At 43.5% G+C, this 15,284-nt stretch overlaps 1 protein-coding gene across 1 annotated transcript in view; it reads left to right on the plus strand.

The window, feature by feature from the left end:
• The window catches only part of LOC126202397 (uncharacterized), a 36,981-nt gene extending 22,010 nt beyond the window's left edge, over positions 1–14,971 (plus strand). The window contains exon 2 of the mRNA XM_049936867.1: positions 14,357–14,971. Coding sequence (XP_049792824.1) covers positions 14,357–14,971 — 615 coding nt within the window. The remainder of the gene's footprint in view (positions 1–14,356) is intronic.
• Positions 14,972–15,284: the final 313 nt, after the last annotated feature.

Consider the following 15,284-nt stretch of genomic DNA (forward strand, 5'->3'; position numbering starts at 1 on the left):
TTCGACTTTAATATAAAAATAATTAGGCCCTCTTTTCTCCAAAAACATGACGTAGTGCACCCCCAACGCTATTCATACTTATCGCTTGATCCAGCTATATACACACGGGGGAGGTGGCGCAGTGAACACACTGGATTCGCGGTTCAAACCCGCGTCCGGTCATCCTGATTTAGGTTTTCCGTGGTTTCCCTAAATCGCTGCAGGCAAATGCAAGAATGGTTCCTTTGAAAGGGCACAGCCGATTTCCTTCCCAATCCTTTTCTAATCCGAGCTTGTGCTCCATCTCTAATGACCTCGTTGTCGACGGGACGTTAATCACTAATCACCTCCTCTCCAGATATACATACTGCATTCATCCAACACGGTCATCTGCTCAAGAAACGACACTCATACGTTATACTACTTTAGAGCACAGCAACGGAACTTATTGATAAAATGTCGCTCAGGTAATATGAGAATGTGTACTGGAGCGGTTTTCGAACCCAGATCCGTCAGTAAGTTAACTGTCAAATCACACCACATGAACCGATTCAAAGCATCAACTTATTACACAGTTTCAGATGGTCACATATGATCAACGCACCACATACCAGACAGTAAAGGGTTCACCCTCTGTAACAACACTGAGGTCGTCGGGAATTCAGAAACCCCCTTCCATCCTGCCTCTTGGCGGTGCTAGCACTGTCGGTGAGCTTCTGTGTGGTTTCGAAGGGAAGGAGAGGAGCCAGTGGCAAAGTTGAAGCTCAGATTCTGCCTTTGAGGTTGTGTGTGTGTGTGTGTGTGTGTGTGGTGTGTGTGTGTGTTGAAGAGCCCTACAGCGGAAGCCCAGCACACATAGCACATTGAAATATTACTAATCGGGAGTTTATTTCTAGCACTCTAATAATCACAGTCAGTTGTTAACACTTGCCAATCAGACGTAAATGTGTTAGACAGTTTCGGGGAATAGTGAGGAATTATGTTAATCCTTTTACTGACTGATCTTACAGTTAATCTCCATAGTACATCGCGAAACATCTCAAAATGTTCTCTTCCAGTGGACTACATCTCCTATTGCATTTATCTCTGTTCAGACACAATGTTACCTGTAGCAGTTTTCCTGAAGAGCTCCTGATTTCATATCCATCTCACCTGTTCTACAGATTTCATTTTTAACTAATATCACACTTTGTTAAATCCAAAGGACATAACTTTTGACATAACCGCATTAATTCCCGTTATGTACTTCTAGGAGGCGTTTCAAAAGCTGCTGTACTTCCCAAATATCCTGTTTGTCTGTATTTGCCTCGCAACAATGGAAAAGTTACAAGACTGAGTCCTTGAATCCACACACTACAGCCGTGGACCGCTTTAAAAGCAAGCAAACTATTCTACACCCTTGTGCAAAACTGAAGGGCGAAAGTAATTATCGGATGATGTGGCACTGCCAAGTAACATAGCTCGATGTAACGAGGAACATACATGTATAGAAAGCACACCTACAGTACAATACAGAAGGTAATTAAAAGAAGTATGCAATGTGACGGGCAGTAGTGACACTTTTATTCAAGGAAAATAATTATATTGAAGTACCGTGATTCATAATGCTTCCTCCGGACATTGTAAATGGAGGGATGTGTTTCTTAATAGGGTGTGTGACCACCACGGACAGCAATGCATGCTCGGCAACATCTCCCTGCTCTACTTAGAGATTCCTGACCAAGGAGCAGTTAGACAAAAGGCATTTATTACAGTTATCCTGGGAAAAACGAAGTTATTAGTTCGCAAGGACCGTTATTTACTGTCGTTTTTAATTTAATTATAAAACAAAGCATTACTTCGTTTGCAAAGCTTGCAACAGGATTCTGTAAGAACTCGCACTAGACGTTGAGGTTCTATACGTTGTAGAATGTCGTAGAAAGTTTATCGAATTAGGCAGGTTACAATATACAGCCTTTATGTACTACTGAGGTTTTGATTTAACCATTAGGCGACGGTATATGACACATTAATGATAGTAAATACAATAATAATTATAAAGTCAATTAAGTGTGCTATTATAAGTTATGAAAAGTTCACACATTGGATTCCGCAGCTTTACTAAATTTTAAAAAAGATCCGTGCAGTTAATTTTACAAAGTTGTTTAAGGTTTCGTAGCCGTTTCTTGACAGACTACCTGTTGAATTCTGTCTCAAGATCTTCGGGCAACATTTGCTTAATGATCCTTCTGACGTTTTGCCAGCTCAGTGGCTGGTATATTGTTGAAGATTCATCCTCCATTTCTGGTGGAAGGGCTGAATTCGAGCGCGCGGTGGGAGATTGTACAAAGGGTGTTCCAGGAGAAATGGTCAGCGTTTAGGGATATGACAGGAACGATCATTTGAAGCAAAAATTTCTAGTAAACATGCGCTCTAAAATGCGTACTTCAAAATCTATGAACACTTTTTCATCTTCGATACTGTGAAACAAATCGCTTCTACTGCAAGCTCTTTTCTTCCATAATTTGAGAGGTGGCAGTATGTTATCTCTACTGAAAGCTCAAAGCTCTTAAGACATGTATTTTACAGCCCGTATTCATCAAACACTTTTGTTCCTAATGGTCGTCCCTGTCCGTTCCTCCAGGGACACCCCATATACCTGTCGCGCCAACGTCTTGACGGCTTTGACTAGTTGTTACCACTGAGTTTCTCCCCTTGTTACCTGCAACAGTTGTTTGCTGCCGCGCGGGAATACAGAACCCGTTGTTTAATCTTCGTTGCTAAAACCATTGCCATGTTCGTGAATTTCTATGGCTTCCTTGAACAAACAGACGTGGTAGCCCTTCTCCACGGCGAGAGCCTGCATCTCACTCTGTGCTTGTCTCTAGCCAACTTTTGTTATGTCGTTGTTCTCTCACAGCACGTGTTCCACCACGGTCGATAAACCTACAACACCGGTTATGTTCAATGATCCCGGTATTGGTGGTTACTTTTATTGGAGCTACCACGGAATAAAACCCTCTTTCTCTATTTGACTCACAGAACGCAGAACCAAACCTTTATCACAGTGCCTTACAACTCTGTAAGACTAACGAAGGAGAGAGACCAGTAAGGCTCTCAGTTTGAAACACTGCGAGGTTCCAGGCTTTTCACGATCACGAAGAATCATTCTCCTTTGATAGCAAGACATTAATCATGAAGTAGCAGTTATTATTCGATCCGCGGGCTGTTCTATTGGATGATATGATGGCTGATTCTAGCTCCGTCATCATGAAGGGTTTCATAATTTGATGATCGTCATTGCTCTGTTCGAGTCTCGTTTTCTGACGTTTGCAGGGTTAATCAGGACAGGAAACCACATGATTAGGCATTTTGGCATCGTAGAGTGCCACCCATCCTTAGCATTACAGAATCTTCGGGTCTGCTGCTGTGGTCTTCAGTCCTGAGACTGGTTTGATGCAGCTCTCCATGCTACTCTATCCTGTGCAAGCTTCTTCATCTCCCAGTACCTACTGCAACCTACATCCTTCTGAATCTGCTTGGTGTATTCATCTCTTGGTCTCCCTCTACGATTTTTACCCTCCACGCTGCCCTCCAATGCTAAATTTGTGATCCCTTGATGCCTCAAAACATGTCCTACCAACCGATCCCTTCTTCTAGTCAAGTTGTGCCACAAACTTCTCTTCTCCCCAATCCTATTCAATACCTCCTCATTAGTTACGTGATCTACCCACCTTATCTTCAGCATTCTTCTGTAGCACCACATTTCGAAAGCTTCTATTCTCTTCTTGTCCAAACTAGTTATCGTCCATGTTTCACTTCCATACATGGCTACACTCCATACAAATACTTTCAGAAACGTCTTCCTGACACTTAAATCTATACTCGATGTTAACAAATTTCTCTTCTTCAGAAACGCTTTCCTTGCCATTGCCAGTCTACATTTTATATCCTCTCTACTTCGACCATCATCAGTTATTTTACTCCCTAAATAGCAAAACTCCTTTACTACTTTAAGTGTCTCATTTCCTAATCTAATTCCCTCAGCATCACCCGATTTAATTTGACTACATTCCATTATCCTCGTTTTGCTTTTGTTGATGTTCATCTTATATCCTCCTATCAAGACACTGTCCATTCCGTTCAACTGCTCTTCCAAGTCCTTTGCTATCTCTGACAGAATTACAATGTCATCGGCGAACCTCAAAGTTTTTACTTCTTCTCCATGGATTTTAATACCTACTCCGAATTTTTCTTTTGTTTCCTTTACTGCTTGCTCAATATACAGATTGAATAACATCGGGGAGAGGCTACAGCCCTGTCTCACTCCTTTCCCAACCACTGCTTCCCTTTCATGCCCCTCGACTCTTAACACTGCCATCTGGTTTCTATACAAATTGTAAATAGCCTTTCGCTCCCTGTATTTTACCCCTGCCACCTTCAGAATTTGAAAGAGAGTATTCCAGTTAACATTGTCAAAAGCTTTCTCTAAGTCTACAAATGCTAGAAACGTAGGTTTGCCTTTTCTTAATCTTTCTTCTAAGATAAGTCGTAAGGTTAGTGTTGCCTCACGTGTTCCAACATTTCTACGGAATCCAAACTGATCTTCCCCGAGGTCCGCTTCTACCAGTTTTTCCATTCGTCTGTAAAGAATTCGCGTTAGTATTTTGCAGCTGTGACTTATTGAACTGATAGTTCGGTAATTTTCACATCTGTCAACACCTGCTTTCTTTGGGATTGGAATTATTGTATTCTTCTTGAAGTCTGAGGGTATTTCGCCTGTCTCATACATCTTGCTCACCAGATGGTAGAGTTTTGTCAGGACTGGCTCTCCCAAGGCCATCAGTAGTTCTAATAGAATGTTGTCTACTCCCGGGGCCTTGTTTCGACTCAGGTCTTTCAGTGCTCTGTCAAACTCATCACGCTGTATCTTATCTCCCATTTCATCTTCATCTACATCCTCTTCCATTTCCATAATATTGTCCTCAAGTACATCGCCCTTGTATAAACCTCTATATACTCCTTCCACCTTTCTGCTTTCCCTTCTTTGGTTAGAACTGGGTTGCCATCTGAGCTCTTGATATTCATACAAGTGGTTCTCTTCTCTCCAAAGGTCTCTTTAATTTTCCTGTAGGCAGTATCTATCTTACCCCTAGTGAGACAAGCCTCTACATGCTTACATTTGTCCTCTAGCCATCCCTGCTTAGCCATTTTGCACTTCCTGTCGATCTCATTTTTGAGACGTTTGTATTCGTTTTTTGCCTGCTTCATTTGCTGCATTTTTATATTTTCTCCTTTCATCAATTAAATTCAATATTTCTTCTGTTACCCAAGGATTTCTATTAGCCCTCGTCTTTTTACCTACTTGATTGTCTGCTGCCTTCACTACTTCATCCCTCAGAGCTACCCATTCATCTTCTACTGTATTTCTTTCCCCCATTCCTGTCAATTGTTCCCTTATGCTCTCTCTGAAACTCTCTACAACCTCAGGTTCTTTCAGTTTATCCAGGTCCCATCTCCTTAAATTCCCACCTTTTTGCAGTTTCTTCCGTTTCAATCTGCAGTTCATAACCAATAGATTGTTGTCAGCATCAACATCTGCCCCTGGAAATGTCTTACAATTTAAAACCTGGTTCCTAAATCTCTGTCTTACCATTATATAATCTATCTGATACCTTCTGGTATCTCCAGGATTCTTCCAGGTATACACCCTTCTTTTATGATTCTTGAACCAAGTGTTAGCTATGATTAAGTTATGCTCTGTGCAAAATTCTACAAGGCGGCTTCCACTTTCATTTCTTCCCCCCCAATCCATATTCACCTACTATGTTTCCTTCTCTCTCTTTTCCTACACTCGAATTCCAGTCACCCATGACTATTAAATTTTCGTCTCCCTTACTATCTGAATAATTTCTTTTATCTCGTCATACATTTCATCAATTTCTTCATCATCTGCAGAGTTAGTTGGCATATAAACTTGTACTACTGTAGTAGGCATGGGCTTTGTGTCTATCTTGGCCACAATATTGCGTTCACTATGCTGTTTGTAGTTGCTAACCCGCACTCCTATTTTTTTATTCATTATTAAACCTACTCCTGCATTACCCCTATTTGATTTTGTATTTATAACCCTGTAATCACCTGACCAAAAGTCTTGTTCCTCCTGCCATCGAACTTCACTAATTCCCACTATATCTAACTTTAACCTATCCATTTCCCTTTTTAAATTTTCTAACCTACCTGCCCGATTAAGGGATCTGACATTCCACGCTCCGATCCGTAGAATGCCAGTTTTCTTTCTCCTGATAACGACGTCCTCTTGAGTAGTCCCCGCCCGGAGATCCGAATGGGGGACTATTTTACCTCCGGAATATTTTACCCAAGAGGACGCCATCATCATTTAATCATACAGTAAAGCTGCATGTCCTCGGGAAAAATTACGGCTGTAGTTTCCCCTTGCTTTCAGCCGTTCGCAGTACCAGCACAGCAAGGCCGTTTTGGTTAATGTTACATGGCCAGATCAGTCAATCATCCAGACTGTTGCCACTGCAACTACTGAAAAGGCTACTGCCCCTCTTCAGGAACCACATGTTTGTCTGGCCTCTCAACAGATACCCCTCCGTTGTGGTTGCACCTACGGTACGGCCATCTGTATCGCTGAGGCACGCAAGCCTCCCCACCAACGGCAAGGTCCATGGTTCATGGGGGGGGGGGGGGAGAATCTTCGGTATGTTGCCATATTGTCAAAAATTGTTCAAATGGCTCTGAGCACTATGGGACTTAACAGCTGAGGTCATCAGTCCCTTAGAACTTAGAAATACTTAAACCTAACTAAGCTAAGGACATCACACACATCCATGCCCGAGCGTCTAGAACGTCTAGAGCGTCTAGAACCGCTCGGCCACTCTGGCCGGCTCGCACATGGAAGTAAAACCTGTTGCATAGAACGTACTTTCTCAACAAGGCAATAGAATGAGGTAAGTATGTGCGCGCACAGCTAAACGTTGGTTACCAACTGTGGAAACCGGAAATTCTTGAAGGGGGGGGGGGGGGGGGTCGACATTAGGAGCGGTGGCAGAATTAGGTCCCATAACCTCATCAGTCGAGTATCATTTATTGTTATATTTGTTTCTACACAGTCACATGAGCATTTCACAATGCTGTTGCTGCTTTTGGTTAGTCAGTGGTCATCTTCAGAACATGCATGGATCAGAATAACAAAGTGAACATGAGAACGGTTGGTGTTGTCGGTTCGCCCCAAGCGCAATGTGGTCTCAGTAGCAGCTGTGCAGTTACACCATGAGGACGTTCATGCGTACCCCATGAACATAAAGCACTGAGTTTGCTTTGTAGGATCATGAAAGTCTTATCGCATTCGTAAGCAGTTTCACAAGTTTTGTGCAAGAAACCTACACCACTGAGAAAAAACATTGATTATGCCGTGTGGCTGGGGCCTCCCGTCGGGTAGACAGTTGGCCTGGTGTAAGTCTCTCGAGTTGACGCCACTTCGGCGACTTACGTGTCGATGAGGATGAAATGATGATGATACGGACAACACAACACCCAGTCCCAGAGCGGAGAAACTCTCTGGCCCAGCGGGGAATCGAACCCGGGCCGTTAGGTACGACATTCCGTCACGGTGACCACTCAGCTACCAGGGGCGGACAAACATTGATTAGTAACGGCAGCTGAGATAGGGAAGTAGTATAACTGTGTACAGGAGAGAAGGTGTGACTCGCCTCGTACTCTGATTGCAGCTGCAACGGCTTAGCTGCGAGTCACTTTTGTTACTCTGATCCATGTATAAAGACACATGCTTCAAGCAGTTTCCGTTGTGACAACGCAGTGGTATCCACTAGCAACGTCTGCCTTCAGCCTGAAGATGACCAATGGCTGGTCGAAGCAGGCAATGGCATTGTGCAACGCTAATGTGATAGTTGAAATAAAAATGTAAAAACAAAAGAACGACAACACTGTCATTAGACTAGAATGCCTTATGGTACAGAATGCCTTTCTTTAAATACAGGTTGATTTTTTCTACCGTGTACAAACTCTAGGGATTGATCGATGAGAGGTTACGGAACAAAAAATTATAAATAATTTATGTCCGGAAATGCACGGTTTCCATGCTAGAGACCATTTATTCAGTCACACTTTGTTACTGAGACTGCAGTCTAATACGCGCTGTACCATGCAGCCACAGTTACAGTAGGCATGCTTTCCTTCCAGAGAGTGGTACTATTCCTCATACGGCATATGTTGTGTCCGATTTACTTCTTCTCTTGCTGACTCACCTCGTAGTGGATGTGATGCAACGTTGTACACAATGGTTCCGAATTCATATCGAGAGCTTGCCAACATGTGTTGCAAATAGCAACGGGCCGCGGGCACCAATGTTGTATAAGGAGACTTATCCCCGCCGACAACAACCACAGCATTCAATGTTCGCAACAGTGTTTCGCCGTTTGTCAGAGACACGGTTGTTTCAGGAAGTAGGAAGTCATGAAGGACGTACCCGAAATGTTCGGACACCAGGCTTGAGGACTATGTGATTAACACTGTGTTAAGCGACCGCCGTTTGAGTACTAGGCAGTTGGCCTGCCAGACGACCATGATGAACATGCTCCGTGACAATAGTTGCTACCCTTATCACTTACGGCGTGTGCATGACTTACTAACGGCAGACTTTCCATATAGGGAGCAGTTTTATCACTGGTTTCTTCACCAGGCAACCGTGATTCCGGGATTTGTGTCATCCATCCTACCCACAGATGAGGCCACCTTTACGCGCAGTTTTATCTTCAACTTTCTTAACAGTCATATATGAGATTGTATACAGAACACCAATGGTATGGTGACAGCGAATCATCAGCATCGGTGCAGCCGGAATGTGTGGGCCGGAATAATTGTCGACCGTATTTTGGGACCAATGTTCTTTCCACGTCGCCTAACAGGCCGCAACTATCGACGTTTCTGGCTGCAACTATCGGCGTTTCTTGAGGGTGACTTTGCCTCCCCTGCTGGAAGAAGTGCCATTGATGATTCGAAGGGTTCTGTGGTTGCTACCATAATAGTGCTCCAGCCCACTTAACGTCTTGACGCATTTTAATCGTGTCTTCCCGGTCGATGGATCCGACGAGGGGGTCCAGCCTGCTCGTTCACCGGATCTCAACCGGTACGATTTTTGGTTATGGGGCCATCTCAAAAGTATCGTGTAGGCAGAACCCATTCCAGATGTGGAAACACCGGAGAAGCGTATTCATTCTGCCTTTGACACTGTTCGGATGCAGCCTGGCCGATGTGAACATGTGAGACAGAACATGCTACGGCGCGTACACGTATGCGTTGAGGCACATGGAAACCATTTTCAGCACATACTGTAACTGTGGCTGCATGGTAACAGCGAGTATTAGACCGCAGTTCTGTAACAATTTATGATTGAATAAATGGTCTCTAGCATGCATTTCCGCACATAAGTTCATTGGACCTTTTTTATTCCGTACCCTCTCTTCGATCAATCCCTAGAGTTTGTACACGGTGGAAAAAATCACGCTGTATAGCCAAACAGTTAGTTGAAATAGAAAAGAAGGAAAAGAAAATACAAAAATTATGGGATCAATATACGACTACTGGAAAAGGAAATTAAGAAGGTATAAACTACTTTATGAAAGAATAAAACGTATATTAGACGCGATGAGCAAGAAAAGAGTTCTGTTCAACTATGGACACCTTAAAGGACAAGATGAGAAAAGAATAACAAAAAGAATTTTTAGTTGTTCGACAAGAAATCCAAAAACGACAGTGACGTTGGTCAAAGAAGTCAATCAAACATGAGGGAAATGGAAATTACGAAGGAACAAATATGAAAAAAATCAATTCAAAAGTAAAAAATTTTAAAGGCTGCTGAGAGAAAACATAGAAAAAGGCAGGCGCAATACGGTCAGTAGAAAGAATACAACATAGGAAAAGAATGAGAAACTACTGGAAAGAAAGAAAGGAGAAATTAGCAGAAAGAAAGAAATAAGAACTTATTTCATGTAGTCCTCAGTAGGCCATACCAATTTTTTTACGCCAGTCAACTGATTAATTTTTAATGTTTGGAGGTCACTGTCGTGTAAAATTGTGAATGTATTTTCGCACCAACTGCTACAGGACCAATGCTTCGTTGGGATTTATACTGATCAGCCAGAAAATTATGACCACCGAACTACTATCGATATAAACCCGTCCAGGCGATAGCAGCGTCATTCTCCCCAACTCGCCAGATCCGAACCCGATCGAACACTTCTGGGATGTGGTTGAACGTGGGGTCAGATCTCATCGCCCCTCTCCCCGGAAATTACAGGAATTGGGCGACATGCGTGTGTAGATGCGATGTCAACTTCCTGCATCGGCATTATTGCTTCTATGCTACGACCTGTCGCCGCTATTATCAGTGCCAAAGGCGGACATACCGGCTATTGGGTAGGTGGCCATAATGTTCTGGCTAATCAGTGTATGTTGAAGATGGTGACACTGTCAAAAGGTGCAGGCACGACGATGATATAAATACATGTCAGAAGATTGTAAAGGTTTTACATTGTGCTAAAGCACAGTCTTTTCCAGTATATCACTTGATAATGGCCGTAAGGCCGAAACTGCAATAGTCACAATCAATAATTTCTAGTCAATGCCGACTTCGATGTCTTCGAAGAATGTCAATGATTTTATTCCAATACAGTACATCCTTCGTTTTCTTCAACGTGGTATTTTTTTATGTTATCGCCCTACGTCAAAAACTATGAAAAATGTGAATATAGGAACTTACCTGTATGTTAGCAAAGTAATTATCTACATCGTAGGTATTTATTGCAGGCAACTATTGTAAAGGGGTACCTTTTAATTTTATTTTGTAAGAAACAGTTGTACTTAGATTCCTATCAGTAGTGGAAGTCAGTATATTTGCTGGAAAATTAACATTGTCGGTTGGAACAGATGTACACAGTGTATATGCAGCAGTATGAAATCCATTCTATCGACAAATAAAGTCAAGTGGTACCGCGTTTTCTGACAGTAGCACAGTGTATAACAAGACATCAACGATTCAGTTGGTTCACTACTTAATCTAACTTTTAACTTACGCTAAGGGCAACACACACACACACACTCCCGAGGGAGAACTCGAACCTCGCGGGGGGAGCCGCACGAACCGTGCCAAGACGCCTAAGACCGAAAGACTAGCCCGCGCGGCGGTAGAGGGTGGAATTCGGTATAGAAGCAGTCGGCTCTGTGCGGTTTTAGTGTGTGCGTATGCGCCTTTACTGCAGATAGAAAACAGACACCATTAGTGATAATGCGAGTTGTGTACGTGAACCACGATTGTGATAATGTTACGCAGAGGAAAGTTATCATTATGTGATTAAAATGCAAAAATCGGTGTGTACAACGAAATGGAACTCTGTAATCGTCAAATTGCTAAGAAGGTGAACTGTTCAAAGCACGCCGGCCGGGATGACCGAGAGGTTCTAGGCGCTACAGTCTGGAACGCGCGACCGCTACGGTCGCAGGTTCGAATCCTGCCTCGGGCATGGATGTATGTCACGTCCTTGGGTTAGTTAGGTTTAAGTAGTTCTAAGTTCTAAGGGACTGATGACCTCAGCAGTTAAGTCCCATAGTGCTCAGAGCCATTTGAACCATTTTTATTCAAAGTACAGTGATTGATAATCTCGTTAGAGTTGGGGCACGATATGGATAGAACGGAAACTATGGGCAAAGTAGAAAATTATCTGAGACATATAAAGGGCCACAAACTGTTATTCTTCACAACTTGTTGCTGATTTACAGTTGCCAGTAACTGCCAGACGTGTAAGACAAATTTTTTCACATGACAAACATATTGCATTCAAGAAATAACTGCAGAAACACGCTCTAACATCCAAACATGAACAAGCGAGATTGGAATTTGGTGAAAAACATCTGTCATGATCTTCGGAATGGGATAAAGTGATCTTCAGTTACGAGGAGAAGAAGTTTGATTTAGATGGACAGGATGGATTTCAATATTATTAACATGATCAGAGAACAGAGCAGCAGGTAACAATGAGCAGAATTTTTTATGGTGGAAGTGTTATTATTTGAGCAGACTTGAGTGGTGAAGTTAAGTCACATTGCTTGGCTGAACACAACAATGAACTCCATCTTGCACTCAAAGATGTTAGAGACAGAATTGATTAGAACGTGTAAGAACCTAGGGAACGAAAGTATAATATTTCAACAAAACAATGAATCTGTGTGTGTTTCTACTACAAACAATAAGTGGTTTGAAGATAAAGATTTAATGTCTTTCCCTCGTCTGCACTTAGCCCGGATTTGAATACCGTGGAAAATCTTTGGTGAATACTTGCAAGCCTGTTTATCGGAATGGAAGGCAATTTGAGACCGTATATGAGCTGAAAGAGCGACAGGAGCAGAGTGGCGACAATTTTACTGCAAGGCCTAACAAAATCAACGCCGAAGAGGTAGAGCGAATATTGGACAACATACTAACAATGCAGTAACACAACAGCAGAGTGCACTTATACCCGTTTCCATCCAGGAAATGGAAATGCCTGATTTTTTGTTATTCATGTTATGAAAGAAACTATGTAATTCCGCTATGACTGTGTATGTCTTATATGCCTCTACTACTTCCATAGTAAATTCGATACATTTATGGTTCAGACATTGTACTGTTACCTCCGTGAACCCTGCCTTTATATTATTTCCACTACTACTGTATCCGTTACCATTCTAATAAACTAATGAGTCCTCTCCGCTCGCCAAATCCCGTACAGATCCGCAGTAAGCTCTCCCCCAATCTCCCAGATGGAAGGTGTGGAAATTGCATCTGCTCAGCTCCGAGAAAAAAGAGAGGCAGCTTGAACAATTAAACAACGATATTGGCTGTTAAGATTGAAATAGAGACGCTGTGTCTAGTATGTTCCTACAAGACTTTAATTATTGAAAACAACACGCACATGTTCTCTCCTTGCACGAGAGTAACTAGCCTCATAACAATAAAAGTGTATCTATTCGCAAAGGATGAACGTGTAAGAACATAGAATGAACTCCGAAACTTCTAGTAAGGGGGATGAATACTGTATTCATAGCTCTTCCTCTAGACTTAGCACTCACTTAAGCTCAGATGGCGTAGCGGTTAAGTCACTGGAAACGTCTTCGGGAGAAACGGGGTTGAAGTCCACGTTTGACTATCGCGAGTTTGGTTTTGATTATCACCCTATATCATTTCAGACGATTAGAGGACTGCTATTTGTCCAAATGTCGTAGTGTTGCACCTTGTCGCCGGTGAAGCATTAACTTAGTTTCTTTTCTTTCGTACTAGTAGATACGACATATTAGTGCACATAGAAATCTCTCTGTAAAACAGGGTCTCATATGGCTTCGTTTACCAAGTATTTTAAAAATGTGATTCAAGAAGTAATTAATTCTTGTGACAAAATGTTATCCACAGTCAGCTACAATAGTACCCCGTTGTGTGGAAGTGATGCCCAACATATTCAATATTCTCACCACGCTGGTGCAAAGAGTTTCTACATCGGTACGCCAAGTCATTTATGCCTGTCTATGGCAAACAGGGGCACGTCATAACGGCGTGGAGAGCGTGCACACTGGTTGTGATTCTCAAAACAGTCGTTGCTTCTTCGGTGGTAACCGGACGTACCAGCCGCTGGGTAACAGGGTTGGGGCAGTTCTCAGAATCGTCCTTTAGCTCTCAAAGAAAACAACTTCAACTGACATCGATATTTTCACATCTACGTCAGTTATTTTGATGGCCAAATAGCAGATCTAATATAGCACCCTTAAAGGCTCATATACTAATCAAACTGCGCCAATATCGTCTGTTTTAATTCGTCCACGTACGATTATCCCGGTTTAGTTTTATTAATGTTTGTTTTAAGGCATCTTTTCAAAATAGTGCCCATTGCGTTCAACAGATCTTCTGAACTCTTGCCGTCGCTGACAGAATTACTGTGTCATCAGGAAATCTTAGTTTTTTATTTCATCTCCGTGAACTTTTATTCCCTTTTCCAAATTTATCTGTGGTTTCTTTTATTGTTTGCTCTATACACAGACTGAATAACATGAGAACATGTCACTTCAGTGTATTTTGCCTTTACGATTCTGACATTTCTACATCAACAGTAACGTTTAGTCTGTCATGAAAAAGTGACTGTGGTCGTTTGCTATTTAACGTCTGTTCTGCTCAGTGCAGGCTTTCTTGTTATTTTTTGCTTTGTACAGTATTTAATGAAATGTTATGTAACTTTTTTATTTAATAATTGTAATAGCTGGCCGTATCAGGTAGTGAATAAATAGTGCTGCTGTTTGGTGTTATTCTTCGATATCATTCTTCTGCCAGGATGACGACGGTGACTACGAGGGAGAGGACTTCATTACGGACGAGGAACCGGACATCCCGACGGACGTTCTGAAGATGGAGTACAGCGAGGATAGCCCGGTGGCGGGCGACGGCGCTGTGCTGGAGCGGTTCTCGGCGGACGGCGACAAGAAGCCGGCGCTGAAGCGCAAGCGCGGCTGGTCGGAGGAGACGCGGCTGGCGGACGCGTGCGGCCTGCTCAAGGCGGCGGTGACGGCGGGTGCATTGGCGCGGGACGATTGCGCCGTCTACGGCGAGCACGTGGCCAACAAGCTGCGCGCGCTCGACCACCGCACGCGCGCCATCGTGCAGCACGCCATCAACAACGTGCTGTTCGAGGCGGACATGGGCAAGTACAGCGAGGCGGGCGCGCCACACTTCCAGCCGGCGTACTACGAGTGCGCCACCCCCGCCGGCTTCCCGCCTGCCTGGGCGCCGCCCACGCCGCAGCCCCAGCAGGCCGCCGCCGCCGCGGCCGCCGCCGCCGCCGCCATGATGTGCCCGCCGCCGCCTCCGCAGCAGGCACCGGCCGGCGCGCAGGCGCACGCGTCGCCCACCGCCGCCTCTCAGCCCCCGCACCAGAGTCCACGCGCCTGAACCGCACCTCAGCCGCTGCCGTTCTCAGTGGTGCGCGGCACTCCTGCCAAACTGTGTACCCTCGCTAGGTCCCGTTACACTTTATTTCCGATGTGTCAATTTTAGGTGAAATACGAGAGGAGTTGAAAAGTTCCCACGTTCATCGGGAGATGAAAATTGTAAAAGAGTGATGAAAACCTGCAAGTTAACAATCTTACACGCTTTATTTTCTGCTTACTTTCGCCATTTCACAAACGAACACATTTTCCACCTTTATTGTTAATACATATTGTTGCTTATTCCATGAATCCAAATCTTTCTCCATATTTCGGAA

This window comes from Schistocerca nitens, chromosome 1, assembly GCF_023898315.1.
Source record: "Schistocerca nitens isolate TAMUIC-IGC-003100 chromosome 1, iqSchNite1.1, whole genome shotgun sequence".
Taxonomy (NCBI): domain Eukaryota; kingdom Metazoa; phylum Arthropoda; class Insecta; order Orthoptera; family Acrididae; genus Schistocerca; species Schistocerca nitens.